The following is a 21304-nucleotide window of genomic DNA, read 5'->3' as shown; positions in this document are numbered from 1 at the left end:
CATATGTTCTAGCTTCTACCAAAATAAACTTTTACAATGTTGTACAAAGAACAAATTGCTTAGTTACTACTTCAGTTATTTGGTTTGCAAAGGAAAACACGAGTATGACAGTCTTTGTTCCACCTAACTGTTTAAAGTTACCTTTAAATTGAAAAAGAAACCAGGAGATGTAAAATGTTGGCAATTTGTAACCTCTCAAACTATTTTAATCTGATATTAAAAGGTTGTTATTCAAAATGTGCAATCAATTGAAATTCCAACTCCTTTAAAAATAGAAGTAATTAAATATTATTATCTGAAGCTAGTAATAATGCTTAGAAACTGCATATCCAGAGCCTCGACAAGATTTTAGAAACTATACTAGAACAGCATTGCTAAACTGTGTTTATTTGCTTAATCATATGTACTTGAGCAAGGTAAAAGGGCATTTTTTACAAAAGAGAAATAAAATCCAGTACTGAAAATCTGTGAGGGAATACCTGCTTTTGAGAGGAACAGACCTGAATCTGTATCATCCTTCTACTTCCCGGCTTTATGTTACTGTTTGGCTTGATGCGCTTCTCTGTCCCTTTTGTCTAGTATATTTTCAATGTATTTGCTTATATTCCTAATAAGTTTCTGCTGTATTTACATTACTTTGCTTCAAAAGTACATTTTTAAGGATAGTATTTCTCAGTGCTGTTCCTTTCCCACCCTTCCCCCTTAATAATTCCCCTGGACCTCTGTTGCTTGGAGCAGACTTTGGCTAGCCCCAGATTCGATGTCAAAGGCCATGACCTGATGTCAGAGCAGCCCATGCTGCTGGCCTCTGCTTTGAATAATTATCTGGAGTTTATTGTGTTGAAGGGATGGGCTTGGGGGCAGCACAGTCACCCTGGCAAACCAGACCAATGAGCTATCCAGCCAGACCACTACGCAACAATGGACCTGTAGGTTACACAAAAAATCAAGCAGCATGAAAGACTAAATTAAAAATGGACATTTGGCCACAGAAGTTTTGTCCTTAGAACAACCTTTTTTTCAACCTTTTGAGTGTAGTGTGGTTTTCATACCTTTAATTGAAAGGAAAAGAAGTATTATTTAAAATTTTGTATGTAAGCTAGAATAAAACTGAAATATTTTTCTTATCCCCTTCCCCGATTGTTAGAATCGCCATACTGAATGTAGCTTAAGAAGTTATTTCTAGGTTTCTAGTCGTTGAACTCGACTCAGAACATCAAGCCACTGAACTTTTTTGTTTGTTTTTTTCTCTAGAAATTCTGTGCAATCCTAATTCTTGTAGAAACAAGAACAAAGCCCCCAATACTTTTATTTCTATTAATATTTTCCTTCTAAATTGCTGAGAGTGGGGATGTTCAAAACAGGTATGAAAGTATGTTCAGTATCCAGACCTAATGAGTCAACAGTAAATGATAGTAAACCATCCATTTTCTTTGGGTTTCCTTATCTTTTCCTCTCCCCGAAGAGGACTTAAAAAGCCTGAAATCCAGATTGTGGAGTGCTGTCTCTTCTTACCAGGAGAGGAAGGTGGTGGGGGTTGGGCCCCATTTTTTGGGGGGGGGGGGGGGGGGGGGGGAAGTTCTTTCATGGTCTGACCTCGGATTCTTTCTTAATTTTATCTAGCCCTGACCTGCTGGCTCTGCTCTGGCTCCTTTCAAGGCCTTCGATGCTTCACAAACATGCAGCAGCTGAAGGAAACAATGTCAGGGCTTTTAGAGGTTGCAATATTACACTCTCTTGTAACCTTGGCTAAGTAGCCTGTAAACAGATGCTTTCTGTGAAGCATTTGCCAGAAAGCCAAAATTTTGGCTGTGTTGATATCAGCAAACACGGCTCTGTAACACTCTTGATTTAGGACTCTTCATTTTCTATTGAATATAAGCTTCAGCTGAATGAACAGTTACCCAGTGTGTCTTGTGTGTACAATGTGGTCGTGGAACCTGCTGTTACAGGTTTTATATTTATCTTTAATGCTATAAATTTACCTGGAATAGAAGAGTCATATGAAGACATTATGAATGTCCCATTATGAATGGGATAAACGCAGTTTGGTCTTTTGCAGAAACTGATTTGAAGATAGTGTTAAAATGTAATCAGGACATATGCATTTCTGTGTATTCTTTTGAGAAGGGAGGATGGAATTATATATGGATTAGAATTTTTCATTGGCTGTGTTGTTAGTGTCGTGCTGCTTTAAGCTTAGAGGGTTTTAATTATGTAATAGAATGTATTGAGAATGGAATTTTTGTTCCATTGTGAATATGGAAGTGACTTTATTGTTCTTAGTAACTTTTCGTAAAAGTTCAGTCTGTGCAATCTTGGTCATTTAAGAGTGAGGTAGTTGCATTAAAAAGTACTTCACCAGCTGCAAAGTGATTAGAAGCACATTTTTCGTTTTAGTTGTTTAACTGCTAATACAGGCATTTAATCTTTGATGCCTCTAGTTTTTCCAGCTGTGTTCATTGGAAGTGCATGAGGACACCATCTGGCAGTAATGAGGTATGACTCTACCAGATGGAACTAACCCACGTTGGTTGGAGAGATGTTCCATCCTCTCCCCATGTCACCTTTATCACTAGGGAAATGTCTTCAAAACAGGGGACCTCCCCGCCGCCTTCCTCCAAATAATGGTAGCTGCTACAGGAGTCATCCCAGCAAAACCTAGGTTTTCAGTGGATATATTTCAGAGGCCAGTAAGGGTCAACGGAAGCACCATTTATTCTACTGTGGAACAATGACAGATTGTTTTCTATGTTTTTGTGTATTTGTCTCAGTGTTTTGGAAGAACCGAAGAACTAAGTTTGAGACAGTAACTCAATGGAATTCCATGGAATACACCAACATACACTAAAACTAGTTCTGGCATGAGAAGAGCAACTCTGTAGTTGCTTTTGCCTACCATTGTGTATGTATTTACTAGACCATTTATGTTTTCCTAAGCTTTGAAAACTGGACTCTATGTTTAATCCATGTTCAACTAATAAATAGATATAATTTGAACATATTAAAATCTTAGGTTTTGGAAAAGAAAATAGAAAATCTGAATATGAGTATTTCTGACTGACAGCTGCTTCGTTGTAGCAACTTCTCCCCTTACTGAAAGAGAGATGGAAGATTTACGTAGAAGCAAGGCTGATGGCAGTAGGAAAGAATACTGAATGACTTTGAGCTGGTGCAATAAAACGTGGATGTTCCAATGAACTGTAGAGCAATAGAACTGCTAATAAATCAAGTCTCAATTCTTCATGATATTTTTGCAGTTTCTCTCAATTTCTTGTGTCCAGACAGATAAACAGCTGTGGTTCTCTCCAAGCTGGGAAATGAAATGACTTGTCACAAAACCAGGGTTGGAACATCTGTGCCAGCTTACCACATCCAGCTGATAATGTCTTTTAAGACAGGCTCTGTATACTCCAGAGGCACTCTTGTAATAAAATTTATGAATTAGCTCTAGCATGTTTATATCAGCATCAGTGCCGGCCTCTTGATTTGTACAAACAGTGTAGTTTTTCTGTCCTTTCCACCAGCTGATTTAAGTAATAACAATAAAAATGCCTAATAAAAAGCTGTAGGTGCTGTGACACTTAATTTACAACAACCTAATGCCAGCAGCACTGGAAAAAAAACGAAACCAAATTGAACAGAAACAAATTAACTTTAAAAAATTCACTCACTTGGTAAGTAGGCTACAAAATTGTTCCTGTTCACCTTAGGTCTGGGAATGAGCCTTCAACCACTACACAAATACTGGCAATTGCAAGAGAATTAATTGAAATGACTCAGTGTTGCCAGCTGTTCAGAGAAATTTTGAAAATGCAGAGGTGAAATCTTGATGTGAGGTTTGTTGTTTTTTTTTTTACTTAAACGGAATTTGTGTGTTGAATGGGTTGAGTAAATCACTGCACTTAATTTGTTTCTGAATAGCAGTGATCTTCTGTGGAAAGATGTGTTACTCCTGGGTCTGTTATGAGCATGACTGATGGCCTCAATACTTGCTTCCCTGACTTCTGAGCCTCTCAAGCCTCCTGTTGCTGTATAATGTGCGTGGATGGCATACACTAAATTTGAGACTGTCAGCCCCCCAGGTGGCCTTGCTATCCCCAATCTTTTATCAATGATTTATGTGTAAACTATTCAGGATACCTATGCTGGTTAAAGATAAGAAAGCTCCTGAAGTTTGTTTTCTCTCTAAGGATATGTCTGGCTTTGAATGTTTGATCCAGCTGATGAACAGATGAAAGTGTTTATGCCGAGTTTGCACTGGGATTGCCATTGAGGAGTAAATCATATCATAAGCTTGTAAACGAAACTAACAGTTGTTAAAAATATTTGAAACAGAAGCTACTTCAGACAAAAAAATATTTTCCACCACTTCATAAAAACAGTGTGCAAGTATCTGTTGGAACTGGAGGCAGATCTTTGGCTATTGGTTATCTTGTTTTGCATATGGTGAAGCTATGATCAACACGGAACAGCATCTCAGCAGGTACTTTGAATTGGTCTTCACTAATGTTATATGTGTAATCTGTGAAGCAAGTTTCGCATCAGTTTCTTTCGCTGCTCAGTACACTGTCTTTAAAATTCTTTTATATTGTCCTTTTTGGATTACTATAACATTTAGGCTTTTCTAGGCCGGTACGTAATGCAGCCCTCCTCAGTTGCTCTTTCAATTACAGATACCAGCAGATGGTTTTTCCAACCATAGAAGTGGTAATGTGTGACAGCTTAAAAATTCTGACATCGCTTTTGGATTGAACTAGTCTTGCTACCAATTGAACCATGATGTCCTGTAGTGGAAATAACCTTGTTTTTTAGCTGGTAGAGACTAGTTGAGAGACTTTATTTTTAATCAAGTTTTTCTATATAAAGATAATTCTTTTTGAAACGTCTTGCATTACACAAGAGTAAGATGAATGGTATTCAACGTTGTGCTTTTTCTAAATGGAGAGCATTAAAGACACTTCAAATAAGATTTAGAAAATGTGTTTTTCTCAAAACATTTGATTTTTTTTTGTGGGAGTTACATTTTTGCCTTTCTTCCACATCCCATTATTCTTCCTCTCCTCCCCAATCAAGTGTTAATGAGGAATTCAGGTTTAAAAAAAAAAAAAAAAAAGCAATGAGGATAAACAGACCTCACAGGCTCCTCATTCAGCTCAGCAGGGCACTAGACCTTAGCTATTCTTCATTTCACAGTGAAGATGATCAGTTCTGGGTGACCACTTTCAAAGGGCACAGAGTTTTTGAAGGTGCTCGGCAGGATGATAAATTGTCGTGTCTGTCATCCTGTGTCTTGCGGAAATGCAGCAGGGGTCTCTTCTGCAGAAACTTGTAAAGAAAAAGATAGACTGTGACACTTGGCCGGTTGGATGCCGCCTGTTTATGTGGAATCTATTCAAGGGTCTGCTAAACAGTACCCGAATTCAAGTTTTTTCTAAGAATGGTTGGGAGAATCGATTATTTTAACAACCTCCAAAGCATAATCCTAATGAGATCTTAAAGAGGTCTTGATGGCCTCTTTTTTAAATTTTAGCTTTGTTTTTGAATATTTCAGTTATGTGCTAAATATAGGTATTCCTACCACAGGTTAAGAAGCCTGGGAAGGTATATATTTCTGCTTTTCTGAGATGCATGCTGTAATTAGCCTTGATAAGTCACCACAACTTGATTCTGGTGTATTCAAATCACTTGGTACTTTTGAAGCACAGTTATCTTTTTTGGTTGCACTCAGTGTTTTTAAATGCACATTCCCTCCACATGTCTTCTGTTTTTACAAATTTTTAAGAGATTGCAATGATTTACATGTAAAATCTTACTATCTTTCTGAATTTTCAATATTAAAATTCCACATTTTCTTTTATCACATGCTTAAGGTTATTCTGTGTGTTTGTGTCCATCTCCTTCTTTTCTCTGATTGTAATTTGTTGGCTAGGAACAACTGTTGTCATCTGTTGTTAAAGTGATATTGTAAACTCAAAAAAAACCCTTGAAAGCAAATGAGAATTTTACTCTAGTTTAAAAAAACCCTCATTTTTTGACATTTTGTTATTTATATTGTCTACTTGTGATGTGAAAGTCTATTTGAAAAATGGGAATGGGCTCCTCTTGCCTATTCTACCATTAGTGTTAAACACATCAAAGAAATACTTTAATCCAAATTTAAGAGCACCTTTTCCTTTACACCTATATTTAGATTTTGGTAAAATAGTCTTTTAAAAATAAAAATACATAGAGATGTAAACTCTACCTAGCAATATCTCATTTAAAGCTGATGCTGATAACTGCAGCACAAAAAGTTTGTCTATTTCAAAATAAATATGAAAAGATTTTACAAAATGCATTATTATGAAATTACTATGCCGTCTTTACAGAAACATCAAATCAAGTTAAGATTGTATTGCTGGTGCAGAGACTGCAGAGGGAGCCAACGATCTGATGTAAACAAAAGTCCTACTTGTGGTGAAGAAATGTCAGGGATTTTTGTTCCTGTTTATTTCATGAGAGAAGCCATGTCATCTGGGAGTACCCCACACCATCTCCACTTACAGAAAGTTCAAAGCCCCTTCCTAACTCATTTCTCTGTAGTAAATTTTCACTTGGATCAAGGCCAGCGTGTCACTAACAAAGCTGATAGAAGCAGCAAACTGCAATATGGGTACCCAGAGACATGGCCAGAGAAAGGGAAATAGGGAGACTCTTCAAGCTAGGAACAGTGACCCTCTAGGAATGCCAGGAACCAGCTTTCAAGCAAACATGTGGAAGTTGTGTGTCAAAGGCATTATTAACAATCACTGTTGTTTCACAGTATATCTCCTCTCGGAACCTGGAACTAAAACATTTCCCATTTCTTTGCTGGATCCTGTCTTCCTGCCTTTGCTTTGATTGCCCTGCTTCATTACAGCCTGCTTATCCAGAAATAACTATTGGTTTCTGTGGACCTCATGCTGTTTGTTTTATAAAATCTTTATTATAGACTGAAAGCACTTTCAATACGCTGAATAATACTATTAAATCTAGCTCTGTAGCTGTGAAGGTGTGATTTTGTTACAGATGGAAATGTGATATTTATCCTACTCCCACTGATTTCTGTTACAAACTTCGGTTTCAGGCTATCGGAAGCAAGACTGGGAGATATGTGACTGATTCTAGTGCAGTCTGGGCAAAGATTCAGGGAAATTCGCAGAGCTGGAAAAAAGACAGGCTTCCAGGCATCCAGCCCATTCATCAGTCTGCTGATTGTAGCAGATGATTTTTGAACCAAACTTGCAGGAGAATCAAGTTATCTCACCATCTGTAGAAGTCTGAAAATCCTTTTTTTTTTTTTCCTTGAGTCTAATTATTCCTTTTATTTTTGTGCAGATCCTAGAAGAAAGTATCATGTAAGGCTGCTGGCATATAACAGTATGGAAGAAGGTTATCAGGCAGACCAAACAGTCAGCACTCCAGGATGTGTCTGTAAGTGTTGTAGGTGCATGAAGAATTTATTAAGAGCTGAGCTGTTTCAAGGTCCCAGCAGCTCTGTGTTTTTAACCTATAAATAATCAATTAATTCAGTGTAAAACAGAGAACCAGAAAGATCATATCTCTGACAAATACTATCCTAGTCATCCTGCAACTGAGACAGTCTCCTGTGTTCATGAACTTCAGCTGAGGAAACAAGATAGCTACAAAGCACATTTTCCTCCTATTGGATTGTCTGCATCATCTAACCAGTGAGGTATCATGTATCTTATGAGAGATTTATCTCTCTCCCTTGTCTCTGTTTATAGTTTTGTCTTTGTTTTTGACTAAACAAGTGGGACTACAGAAGTAATGTGACATGTATCGGGTTAGGAGGGATCTTCAATAGCTTGAACCAGATTCCTGGGTCTGAATACCAGGTAGTGCTGAGTAGGGGCAGATTTGAATCTAAACCTGTGGGCTCAGACCTGTCTCTTAATCTTACCAGTATCTGTATACAGTTCATTAAATAATTCATGCTCTTGTTTTGTTTTAAACAGCTGTCCGTGATCGCATGGTGCCACCGCCACCACCTCCTCACCACCTCTATGCCAAAGCTAACACTTCATCTTCTATTTACCTTCACTGGGGAAAGCCTGCCTTTACATCTGCGCAAGTCATTAACTACACAATCCGCTGCAACCCAGTGGGGCTGCAGAATGCTTCTCTGGTTCTCTACCTTCAAACGTAAGTGCAGCGCTACTAATGAATCTTCGTTTCCCATTTCCAGATCCTTCCCACTCAGTTTCTACTCTTCCTGCCCTCTCTTAAGCCTTTTGCTGTAACAACTTTTATCTCCCTTAGAGGACTGTGTGTTTTGCCCAGTGGCTGCTAGTTCTGTTTCTTGGGTTATTTAAGATGTGTCCATAGAACAGCTTAATTCTCTACCTGTGATCCTTGTGTTGGATCCTTGGACAAGCTCTTGAATTTTTAATGGCTTTTTAGCTAAGTTGAATTTAATTTTAAGTTCTTCTTCAACCAAACAAAAGAGAATACCTATTTTGTAGGTAGCTTGTCTAGGCAAAGATGAGTCTTAGTCCAGTGTCTGATTTTAAGACTGGAAACAAGAATTTTTGAGTTTTGAGGGGTTGAGCACATTATTGTGGGAATGCCACATTCCTGAGTGTGTGGCACCCCGCCAGGAGAAAGCTGAGTAGGAACTACAGCTTGCTTTTCAGATAAGCAATGCATGAGCCACAGAATGGCAGGACAGGGAAGAAATTCTGCCTAGGCTTGGTGTTCAACTCTCTGCCCAGGTGGTACAGGAGCAGAAGACTGCTCCATTGTGCCTGCCTATGCTGGGGGCCATGGTGCTGTTGAGGGAATCCATATGTGTGTAGCTCCCTCAATACTTGGGTTTACTCAAGCGTTCTAAATAAGAAAAATGCTGTCTTAAAAGATAGTTTCCATCCTAACATCGATGGTTTTCTCTTCAAAGAGTGCATCCCCTGCTGTATAACTCCTGACTTAATGATTAGACACGGTATAATCACCATGTAAAATTCTTAGTGTGCAATGTGGAGCAAAGCAATGAATGCTGCTTTTTGTGTTAGGATGAGACCATTGCAAATATTGGTGACTGCCTTTGCAGTATGGAAGGTGAAAATACTAAATGAGATTAATAAAGCAATATCTGTAGAGTAACACCATTTTAAATTGAGATTTAATCTCAACTGGGGTATTATCACCTGGAATTAACCCTGGTGTATACGAAAGATTTCCTCCCACCCCCAGAATCAAAATAAAGCAGAATGTCTACAATCGACTTCGTGATCAAACGTAAACTGCAATATTACTATTAATATAATCAATTTTACAATTGATAAATTACCAAATATGACTACAAGATGAGTAGGAAACATTCATATTCTACAGAGATCACCTAAACATGAGGTGATAGAGGCCGTAAGTGGAAGAGGAAGCTGCACACATAGCCTATGTCTGTTCTGTGAACTGAGAAGCAGATCCAGGAATAGCTGATGAGGCCAACAGCATGTGCCTTTTCAGCTGTGGTGCTGGTTGTGGTTTAAGTGTTACTCCAGCTTGAAGCATGGACAAATGTGGAAAGAGCTGAGTTTGGGATACCTATTGGTGATCTGGGCAATAATATTCTTGGACTTGCTTGTGCGTCAGCTGTCCAAACAACCTTTATGAAAACTTGAGCTCAAGTCAACTGACAGCAGACATAATATCCTCTAGAGAGCTCCAGGGTTAGTACAATTACATTTTCAGGTAGACAGTGCAGATGGACCACGTGTCTGGACTTGAACTGGTTTGTCTTGTGTTGAACTGACAGTGAGAATCTACTCACAGTGACTAAGAGAGATCATTTGAGTTTGGGATCTTCAAGTCAACTGCTGCTGTTAAATTTATTTTATTCCTTCATCTGTACAGGTCAGAGACTCACATGTTAGTTCAAGGTCTTGAGCCAAAAACCATGTATGAATTTGCAGTTCGGCTGCATGTGGACCAGCTCTCCAGTCCCTGGAGTCCAGTAGTCTACCATACTACCCTTCCAGAAGGTAAGGCACTAGGAGAGGACCACATGATTCTAAAATGAAAGCTCTGTAAACCAAATGGCCTGAAAAATTGCTTATTAATTTTAAGCTGTCTGTAGGAGAAAGAAATACTTTCCTCTGAGATACAGATATTGCTCTTCTTGGTGAGAGAGAGAAAAATGTGGTCAGGAAATCTTTGTTTTGAAACTCTGAAATTCTTTTTCAAAATCTACCTAAAATCAGCAATGATTTTTATATAAAATGTGATATACTTACACCATTAGCAACCACTGAATGGAAATAACTTGAATAAAAAATTTAAAGTACGTATTGAAGAGGCATGGCTGATTCATAGGCATTATGAAAACATATTTTAAAAACCAGAAGCTTTAGAAACTGTAAGAATACTACACATCTACTGCTCTAGCTGCTGGTTTGCTTTTCTGTCAGCTTGGTCAGTGAAAATCAAAAACTTCAGTTTCGTGTTCTCAGCATTGCAATGTTTGGGATGTACCTGTTCACAGGGTAATTATGTGGTTTTTTTGTCAGTAACTGTTTCCTTCTGGAGTTGAAGGAAAAACATGAAATGCGCTTTTAAAAATCTAAGCCATTGACCGGATCAGAGTTAACAGGAGAGTTTCTCTTGAAGAGCAGTATGTGTTTGTTTATGTTGTTTATCTGGCATGTAGCAGTAGCCATTAGGTCTGCACATCAGTTTCTTTCTAAGCAATTTAATTGCATGTAAATTAGGTTAGCCTAATAGCATTGTGTTACTGTTCTCACAGCACCATCTGGCCCTCCAGTAGGAGTGAAGGTGACTTTGATAGAGGATGATACTGCTTTGGTTTCCTGGAAGCCACCTGATGGTCCTGAAACAGTTGTTACACGATATACTATCCTTTATGCATCCAGGAAGTCTTGGATTGCTGGTGAATGGCAAGTGTTGCACAGAGAAGGTAAACTAAAATCATAAACCTATGAACTGGAGAAACAGTGATGCTACTTATGAGATGCTTTGTTACTTTCAACTCCCTTGGGCTACAATAAGAAAGTCTCATAAATGTTCACATAAAAGTTATAATTAGTTTAGAATTATTCCCATGGTTGTGATGAAAATGTATTAAAAGCCAATTAATACTCAGAAGGTGAGGGGAGAGGGGCTCTCAGTGTTGCTTTGGAGCTCAGTGTGTGCGTGTGAACCCAAATGTCTCATAAATCCAATTACATCCATCTGAGTTCTGTTGTAACCATGATTGTGACGGTTTCATTTTTGTAAATGCACTCTTTCAAATATGAAGTCTCTGAGATGCCTTGCTCTCCAGAAATAAATTTATAAATGTGGCTGTGTGGGTTTATATGTTTCTTTTGATCACTGCAGATCCAGTTAGCTCAGTTTGCTTAATGAACTTTCCCCTACTCCCAGTAAATTGCTCTGCAAATTCAATTTAATTCTCTGGCTGTATTCTCCTGCGGAGCCCCAGCTAGCTAATCTAACAGTAACTCAGGTATGGTGATATAAACTGCAGTCACATCTTTGTGATTAGATGCAGCTATAGTCTAAATTTTTACAGGCACTTTCCAGAATAATCTACGATTTGAAGAGCTGCATCAAGAACAGATTTCTACTGTAGCCAGAAAAAAAGAAAAAGGCATTTAATGTTCAGTTGGTAGTCAAAATAGACAGAGGCAGTTCAGAATAGATAATGTTCCAATAATGTATTAAACCAGAGAGGGAAGCTCAGTATTACAGGGTAGTCATGTGCTTCAGTAGCTTATTTAAGAGGATTGCCCAGGAAGAGTTACTATTTTGTTGTTCTGTGTTGTTTCATGGCTGAAAGCTTAGTTGTCAGCAGAGAGTGAGGCTTTAAATTTGCTGTGGAGAAAAATTCATAAAACTTAACGAGTATGCAGTCACAGAGGACAATTCATTTCGCCATCAGTGAGAGTAAACTGTTTTAGTTCAATGACGGTGGTTGTCCTTTGTGCTGCTCCTGAAGAGAAGACAAAGGACCAACAGCCATTTTGAAAGATGGCAGTACCGCTTTGTCTTTGCTGGAGCAGAATGGTATTTGTCAGGCTGGCCTCAAATATAATGATCAGCTGTGAAGAATAACAGTAGAATTACTATTAATCTTAAGCAAAATTTGTGAAAAATAATGAGTCTCTAGTTATGAGGTCTAACTATAGGGGGAAGATTGAGCCCATGGTTTTTCACTATTAAAATTGTTCAAAGAAACAGTGATATAAAGTCCCATTAAACTGTTGAAAGAAACAGTGTTGTAAAGTTGTCATATTAAAGGACCAATTTAATATTAATTTTTACTCACTAAAAAACCCAGCAGATTTAAATTCACAGGGAGCTTATATTTCAAGAATAAATCTTGTCATTTTGGTGATGATACGCTGTATTTGTTGTATGCAGCGAAGTGGCTGAATTGCTTTCAGGTATATACTTCAGCTCAGCCATGGCTGTGAAACTGAACGGCATCTCAAATAGTCTTTTACCATAGATATTTTGGATGAGGGGATGGCAATAACAGTAAACATTTTCATGTGTTCCCATACTAAAAGTGTTGGAGGGAATGAGCAAATGGAGAGCTATAAATCTCAGTGTATTACTATGTCCATCAATGTTAGGGTCGCTAATTTTGTATTTTGACAGATATATTAGGGTTTGAGGCATGGCATGGAATTCGGGCATCTTGACACGTTAGGACAATCTGTAACGCTCTTAGTTAAAGTACAGATGAAAAAGTCTGTGAAAGAAAACTAGTACGTAAAGGCAAAATTGGGCAAATACTGTGATAGTCCCGTGACAGTCCTTTCATAAGTAATTTGAGGTAGAAGCAGGGTTTGGGTTTTTTAATACATTTATTCGGATTAGATCAGCTAACCCTATGCAATAAATAGCATTGTTTTGTCTTGACACTAAACTTGTTCTGCAGAAGATTTGTGAAATCTTAACCCCATTCCTTTCCCATACCTCCAAAGACACCCTTCCCCCCCTCCCCCCCCCAAAAAAAAACCAACAAACCCCACCAAATCAAAACAAAAAAACCACAAACCAACCCTACCACCTATAAAAGTCCTAGCATGGGCTTTAGTTTATGCATGAAAATTTCTACCAGTCCATCAACTTAAAAAACAAAACCCTCTAATTTGACTGAGCTTGTGTTAGGCATGGCAGAATTAGAAAATATAACTGCAGTTTGTTGCTGATCCGTGATGTGAGTTATCTTCCAGCCACCTCCCCCCTTTTCCCTAGTTCTCTTTAAGTGGATCAGAAGTTACAGCCTTTACACACTTGGTGTGCAGTAAATCAGTACAAAGTGCTTACTTGCTTTACTAATGCAGCAGATTTGAAAGGAGCTGGTGGGAAAGAGCCTGTAATATTGAAACGTGACCTTTCACCCTTGCTGGTGCTAAATATTACAGCTCCTTTGGTTACAGATACCTCACATTTTACTTCAAATGCTTTCAGCTAATGGGTGTTTTTTATGGAAGAGCTGAAATAGCTTTTGAAGTAGCTTCCCTTTTGCCAAATGTATAATCTTTTCTGTCAACAAAACAACCTTATATTTTACACCCTCCCACGATACTATAAATTCTGACTTCTGAAACTGATTTGAAATGTTGAAATTTAGACTTAAGTCTGAGAAAAAGTGAATGGAATATGTGAAAGAGAACAAGGGATAGATTTGGTCCTGTAACTGCCACTATTTAAGGAAAGAAAAGCAATGTATTTCTATGGTAGGAAGAAACACAAGCATTTTAGAAAGGAATTGGAATTTTAAGCAGCAGTCTGCAGTCCCTAGACAGGCAAAGCTCTCATTGACTTTGACAGGAGTTTTGCCTGTCTAAGGACAATGCAAGTGAATCCTATTTATGTTCTTAATCTGTTTTTCCTGCCTTCAGGGACTTTAAGAAATGAATCCTTAGCATGTGAGAGAGATGTTTTCTGTAGTATTTTTAGTAGCACAGCTTAGATGCACAGTAATCAAGGAAGCCTACACAGGTCTAAATGCGGTTTAATTTTATTTTAAAAGCGTGGTATAATGTACTCTTCCAAATCTGTCCAGTTCATTTTACCAACTAGACCTGAAATTCGATAAACTGAACCTGAATTATTTTGTTATGACAATTTTCATTCACATTCATGGCACAGTGGATCTAGGAGAGGCACATAGATTAGTATATGAGAGAGGTCTAACATTCTGCTTTCTCTGCCTGAAAGTCTGGTTAATCCTTGGAGCATCTCCTCACAGATACAATCACAATGTAAACACTCACACTGAAATGCAGCTAGCGCTAGATTTAGGATTAGTATGCTGTGTATTGTAGTCAATACTTGACTCTTGGTTTTGAACTATACTGGCACTTCACAGAGTGCTCTGTTCAAGCAGTATGGAGAGAAAGGACAGAAGGGACAAGAAGGCAATCCCGGTGTTCATTCTGTACCCTGTGTAAGCAGGTTAGAACGTATGAAAGAGATCACAGTCCTCAAACAAGATTTGGAGGTGGTATTGGGAAGAAAGTGTAGGTCCCAATGCCTGAACCTCAGTCTGTGCCCACACATTTTGTCTAACTGGAACTGTTTATCAATCTTTTCATAGGAGCAATGACCATGGCTTTGCTGGAAAACCTTGTAGCAGGAAATGTCTACTTGGTCAAAATAGCAGCCTCCAATGAAGTGGGAGAAGGACCCTTCTCAAATGCAGTAGAACTTGCTGTCCTGCCAAAGGAGACATCAGAGTCTAATCAGAGACCTAAACGCTTGGATTCGGGAGACTCCACAAGTCAGTAGGAATGTTTTGATTACCACTGTCACAAGTACCAGGAAAAAAGATCCCTGTTTGTTTTAGCTTGTAACTGCTTTCTGGGTAAACCATTCTGTTTTATGTGAGACAGTCCTAACAGTGAAATTTTTATCTCAGTTCAACTCAGAACTGGTTTAATTCTTTTGCTCAGAAGTTGGAAGTTTGCCTTTCAAATGAGAATACATAATTGTTTTGAATTTTACATCAATATCACCACTCTTTTAAGGTGCTTCCTTTAAGTCCTTTATTTGACTTGAGATACCAGTAGCACTGGGTCAGTTAGAACCAGACAGCCCGGCAGAGATGGGATGGCATCTCAGATAAATCTGTTGAAATTTGCTGGTTCCTGGTATTCCAGCAACCCAAACCAACCTGTCAGTGAGTGATATACCAGCATATATTTTCACCAAAGAAGTCAGACCCACCTGCAGCTCTTTGGGGAAAACTATGTGTTACCTTGCGGAAGTTAAGGTAGCATCAGTGGTTTCTCCATATAAGAATGGAAGAACACATTGTCTTTGTCTGACATAGAAGAGGATTTATCTTGGTGACTTGTTATACATTTTAAGGCTAGTAATTATTCAGGTATATATTTCCTTGTTGCTACGCATTGAATTGTGATTAAAACACAGGGACTTTTTCTTGCTCAGGTTTTCTCCCTTCCTGGAATTCAGTTATATTTTAGGCCTGAATAAGCAAATAGAGTCATGCCCTCAGGATTAGGTTAATAGACATATGATGTCAAAGCATAAACCAAAGTGAACCCACCTAGGTGACAGTGGCTGGAACTCTCCAAGCCTTTTCCCTTTGTTGTCTAGTTAGCACCCTGTAAGGACGGTGTTGGAGAGAGCTCCTCTGCTCCATGTTGTACGTCACCGAAGAGGCTGTGGTGTGGGGCAGCTCCTTCTTCCCCTCCCACACCAGGACTGCATACACTCCTCTGTTTGGTCTAAAAGTTTTATTTTCAAAAGCATCAAAATGTATGACACAGAAGGTCTGGAAATCTCATTAAAAGGAAGCATTTGTCTCTGTGGTTGTGACTGTAACCCTCTTAATTTCCTGAGAGGGAGCAGGGGGTAACTCTTCTTATTTACTGAGCCTTTCTGTGTTCTTTTTTGCTATAGCGTATTCTGACTATTACCATCTGGACCAGAAATCAATGACTGGCATTGTTGTTGGGGTTTGCATAGCCTTGACCTGCATCCTTATCTGCATCCTGATCTTAATTTATCGCAGTAAAGCCAGGTATGTTTTTGTTCTTGAAGATAGAGCTCTTTCTGAATGCACTGATTCTTGGGACATGCCGCCTTCTCCAAGAGTGCCAAGTTCTCTGAAGTACTCTGTCTCTTCACCTATTTCTACCAGCAGTGGAAACAAAGCACTTTGTTGGCTCTTCCTACTCTACCTGAGTCCCTTCTCCAATGAAAAGAAGGAAGAACCCACAAAGTGAGTCAGTGGTGCTTTGACAACTAAGTATGAGGCATGTTTCCAAATAAAAAAACCCGTTTGAGTCAGATAAGCATGCTGCTTTACATCATCTGCTCCTCCTGCTTAATCCTCCAGCCTGCCCAGACCTGGTTTGCAAGACTTTAACCCTCTGGTGTTGCTGGACAAGAGGAACTCGGACATGAAGCAGTTCCATGATGCAGTTTCTTTGCAGTGGTGCAAGCCACCATCTGTCTGTCTGGTCATCAGCTGCTATGGGGCATAAACTGGCCCAGTGACTCTGCCCATAACTTTGGGATCGGAACAAATATAAGTTACTTGAAATAATAAATTAAAAAACTGCCTGAAAGTATATTTTAGTAACAAGAGTTTTTTAGCATACATGCAGGAAAAAGTATGGATTGGGAGACAGTCTCTGTGTAGCATGGTAGAAAGGTCTTAATATTCATTAGTGGTTACTTCCTCCGAGTAATATTACTAATCATGACAATTTCTGTCTGCACATAAGCTTGTAGCCTACTGTGTATGATTAACTGGAAGCAGATGTTATTTTTATCACAAGCAATAACATTTAAATTCCATGAGAGTTAGGAGTATCATATAACAAAATGTAAATGCCAAGAATATACCAATATTACTTGAGTAATAATAGCTTTAAAGTTTATCCTTGCTTTTTTATATTTTCTTCCTGTGGGTCAATTTTATTCGTGCTTAACATTGTGTAGGAAAACATCTGCTCCTAAACCTGTGCAGCAAAGCACTGACCAGCTGTCGCACACCAGCATCTCATTAGCCAGTGCTAATGAGGTGAAGAGTATTGAAGGAATTGCAGAGAATGAGGAATCCTTATTGCCAATGATCGTGGGAAACAGCTTCATTGATGCTAAGGTACTGTGAGCTTTACTCACTCCCAAACCAGAAATCTTTCTTTAGAATTCATTGCTATAACATCTGAGTCCTTATCAAAAGTAAAATATGTACACTACAAATCCACAGCAGGTTTTTTTAATGGGACAAGCACAAGTTTGGCAATCCAGGGTCAAATTTTCAAGACTCATCTTAAAGTTCAGCTAGAGATCTGATTCAGTACACTTGTCTTACACTGCACCGTGCAGATTGCAGGGTTTGGCTCTGGCACAGCACCAAAGGATAAAAGCTCCATAGACTTAGGGCTGCTAGGTGGCGTCTGCTAGTCCAAGGAGACAGGTGAGAGAGTCCTTGTCAGCACCTAGTTCAGTAAGTGCCTGTGCACGATCTAGTCAAGTATGACACTAAGCAGGTATTAAAGAAAATATTTTTCTGTATATTTACTGGTAAGACAATGTTACATTTTATAAACTCCTATGTGTCAATTTTCCAATGAACTCAATTCATTAGAAATCAATCTAGATAGCAGTGGATGTGTAGAATCCTACAGTCGAATCCAGTGTGACAAAACCACATTGGCCTTACTTTCACATACAGACATACTGATTTCAGGCTTGTTCCGTACACACTGCAAACTTGAACGGAGCTGCTCCCTGAGGATATGTGCAAGAGCTGGGAAATGGAAATGGACCCCAGCACAGGCACAGACACTATGCCTATGAATGGTCACATTCAAAGTAGTAGAGCAAGAGCAGTGGCTGGAATATTTTGCTGTGTGTTTGCAGTATTACAGCTGTTGTGTCTGGCCTGTGGGCTTGCCAGATTTAGTGGATCTGGTCTTGACTTGTCTCGAGCAGTAGATGAATAGCAGACCACAAAAATGTGACTGAGCACTAAGACTTCATTTGTCTTCCTTTTCAGTATGGAGCCAATGGGTAGGAATAGAAAAATATTGTCAAATATCTTAGAAATTTAGTTTGTTAAAATAAATGTCTGTGTGTCTCCCTCTGTTGTAGGGGGGATCTGATCTGATTATTAACAGCTATGGGCCTGTCACAAAGGCTAACTGCAAGAAAAGGTGGCTGTTCTTCCAAGATACTAAGAAGGGGAAGACTGAGGAGGTAATTGGTCTAATAGGCAGAGATGCACAACCGTTATTGTAATACCCTGTGTTTGCAAAGGAAGATACGTAGTTTTCTATTTATGGAAAATCATAATTAGTGGTCTGTTTTAATTGGATAGTTTCAGTTGTGTTAAGGTTGATGGTGTTCTTACCTTGTAGTAAAGTCTTATGGAAGTTTCATTTTCTGTCCCAAGTTGTCAGATATTGTAACTCTTTACAGTTAACTGATTGCTTTCTTGCCTGTGCCCTTTTGTCTGTGAGCAAAAGGATTTCTGTGTACTGGGTCTATGCATAGCATCTACAGTACATCACCTGCAGAGACTTTGTATAAAAATAAATACAAATTAAATATGTATTTATAAATAAAAAGAATATAAAAATATAAAGAATCCCCTCCTACCCTGACAGCTAAAACTTTGTTCGATGAAGGGAAATCAAAAGAGGGAAATTAAATGATTTACCCAAAGTACTGAAGTAATAGAGAATCTGAGTAGAACTGTCTGGCTTCTGAAATAGTTGCTCTGGACGCATTTGCTATTTGGATGAGAAAAATAACAGTTTAAAACTGAAGTGTTAAACCAAATCCTGAACATTATCATGCAAATTCACACCTACAGGGCATCTAACTAATGTTTATTGAATTGTAACTTGCATTGTGCTCTTGTATGTTTAAGGAATAGGAAGTCTTGATATCCATGATGTAAATTCATATTCCAAAATATTTCCAGAAGCAGCTGCATATTTCTGATGCCTCTACAAGCAAAATATTTGCTACCACCCAAGGAGTAATGCTTAAAGAATATGCATGAAGGTATAGGAGAGAGCTCTACCAAGTATGTTTTTAAAATACCATTCAGGTCTCTCCAGTTAAATTATTCTTGATTAGCCATGCTTAGCTAGAAGGGATTATTTCATCTATTATGGAAAAGTATGAGCAAGACCTGAGATCGATTCTTTTTAACCTCCTGTAGGAAAGCCCAGGTTGTTCCGAGCCAATGCTGTTAGAGGCACTCTGGCAGAATAGGAGATAGGAAATGCAGTAAGAATTCCAATTATGGCCTAGCTTTTCAGAGGCTGAACAACCTTTTTTCTCTCTGCTTTTTATGTAGCCTCAGAGAAAATTTGTCCAGGCGGTGTGTCTGTATCAGCCAGGCACCACTGTGCTGATCAGTGAGGATGACTCCCCCAGCTCTCCCGGCCAGCAGCCTAATTTCCAGATGCCGTTCAGTATTGTTGCCGATACGGAGCATTCGGCCAACAGTGAAGGAAGCCATGAAACTGGTGACTCTGGAAGATTTTCTCACGAGTCCAACGATGAGATACACCTCTCCTCTGTGACAAGTGCCACCCCTCCCACTACCAGTCCTTTTGCAAGCAGTGACTTGGGTACGAACATGATGAGCCCTGCTATAAGTAACTGCACAGAGTCTCCTCTGCCATTTGCTACTGACCAGACTCCTACCTCACCTCTTCAGATACACTCTGTGGTGCAAAACTCACATCCTTAGGGCCACGCCAGACATTCTTGCAGTGTATGTCTGTTCGAAGGACAATGAACAGGGAGCCAAAGTTTTATTGCGGAAAACCTGACTAACCTAGCAGGCAATCCCATGTTTCTGTTGAATGTTCTTTTCCTTTTTTTTTTTGTTTGTTTGTTTTTTTTAAAACTCATTTTGAATGTTCAGTGGTCAACAAATGTGAAAGGACAGTGAAGATTTCTGACTAAAGTTAAAAATATGTCACTGGAGCAATGGGAAGGCTGTTGGCCCTTTTGCCGACTATCTACCTCAGTTTGCCGAGAGGTAAACTCTGAATGACAACTGCTTTACCTCATTTGTGTTCTAGTTGGTCTCAGCTATGGAACTGATGATACTTCCTAGTAGTGTTGTTTTATTTTGGGTTTCTTTTATTTTGTTTTATTTTCAGTTGTGTGTAGAATGTGTGTGTGTGCGTGCGCATGTGTGCGCACTCAGTGATCAGGGAGTTGTATAGGTAGGTGAACAAGATTGTTTATCTGAAGCTCTGTCTTTAAAAAGAAGGAAACCTCAGAGTATAAAATGTAATGATTTAATGTGGTTGACACAGAGGATGTTAAAAACTGGGAAAACTGGAGTTGGTGCTTCCACGTATACAGCCACATGAAATCTTTTGTACCTCTTGATTTCTCATAACCCCAGTAAGCCTAGGACAGTGCCTTTCCCCCAGAAACTTGTGCCAGCAACTGCTGACAGGATGTATGCTATGTCCTTAGGACTCTGGGACATGTTGGGTTCCCCACAGTGACAAATGTTGCCCCTTTATTGACAGTTAATGCTAAAAAGCATGGCAAAATGAAGAAGTATTCAGGATTTCCAAACAGTTTGACTCTGCCTGAGAGTCATGGAATAGATAATAATGCTAAGTATTCCAGTATCGCAGTACTTCTTAGTAATGGTGCCTTGCATTATATATTATGAAATTACTGATTTGCCTTATGCCTTTTTAGTATTCATAAAGTTGCTTTGGAGTACAGAAAGATGCCTTAAAAGCTTCTTAGATGTTTTAAGTAAACCGTGTCATGTGTTTATAGTTCATTTTTACCCAGCTTTGAGTGCTGATAAGCACTGCTAGCATTGTAGTATGTCTCAGAGCTGTTGTTAGGATGCAACCCTGCTCCTTGCCTTCGCCTAGTGTGCTGTTAGCCAGGAATTTTAGCTCAGGGAGTGACTTTACCCACACGCCAATCTAAAACTCTGATTAGGCTACCATGAGAAATAAAAAAAGCCAGAGCTTTAGTTGAAGAGTCTGTTGAAAGAGGTGAATTCTGCTACTGCCTTGAACCCATGCAATTCCTGTTTTATACTACCTCCTTTAAAAGTTATTCTAGTGTTTTTTGGGGTTTTTTGTTGTTGTTGTTGTTTTTTCCTGTACTCAGGGAACAGTTTGTTACTTTTGAGCTGCCTCACAGAAACGTGGAGCAAACTGACAGGGTATCATGTTTTGTTTTTTAATAGGAGAGAGGGGGAGAGAGAGGGAGGAGGTTGGAATCATCCAATGTTATAAACTTGCCTGTA

General features: G+C 38.9%; 1 protein-coding gene across 1 annotated transcript in view; it reads left to right on the top strand.

Annotated features, from left to right (window-relative positions):
• The window catches only part of PRTG (protogenin), an 88061-nt gene that overhangs the window by 64411 nt on the left and 2346 nt on the right, over positions 1-21304 (top strand). The window contains exons 11-19 of the mRNA XM_009323417.1: positions 7360-7455; positions 8001-8187; positions 9895-10022; positions 10784-10954; positions 14612-14794; positions 15940-16060; positions 16987-17149; positions 18145-18249; positions 19361-21304. The exon at positions 19361-21304 is cut by the window's right edge and continues 2346 nt beyond it. Coding sequence (XP_009321692.1) covers positions 7360-7455; positions 8001-8187; positions 9895-10022; positions 10784-10954; positions 14612-14794; positions 15940-16060; positions 16987-17149; positions 18145-18249; positions 19361-19759 — 1553 coding nt within the window. The 3' untranslated portion in view covers positions 19760-21304. The remainder of the gene's footprint in view (positions 1-7359; positions 7456-8000; positions 8188-9894; positions 10023-10783; positions 10955-14611; positions 14795-15939; positions 16061-16986; positions 17150-18144; positions 18250-19360) is intronic.

This window comes from Pygoscelis adeliae, unplaced genomic scaffold, assembly GCF_000699105.1.
Source record: "Pygoscelis adeliae isolate BGI_AS28 unplaced genomic scaffold, ASM69910v1 Scaffold545, whole genome shotgun sequence".
NCBI classification, from domain to species: Eukaryota; Metazoa; Chordata; class Aves; order Sphenisciformes; family Spheniscidae; genus Pygoscelis; species Pygoscelis adeliae.
Note: the sequence above shows the minus strand (reverse complement) of the source record. Positions and strands in the feature narration are given on the sequence as shown.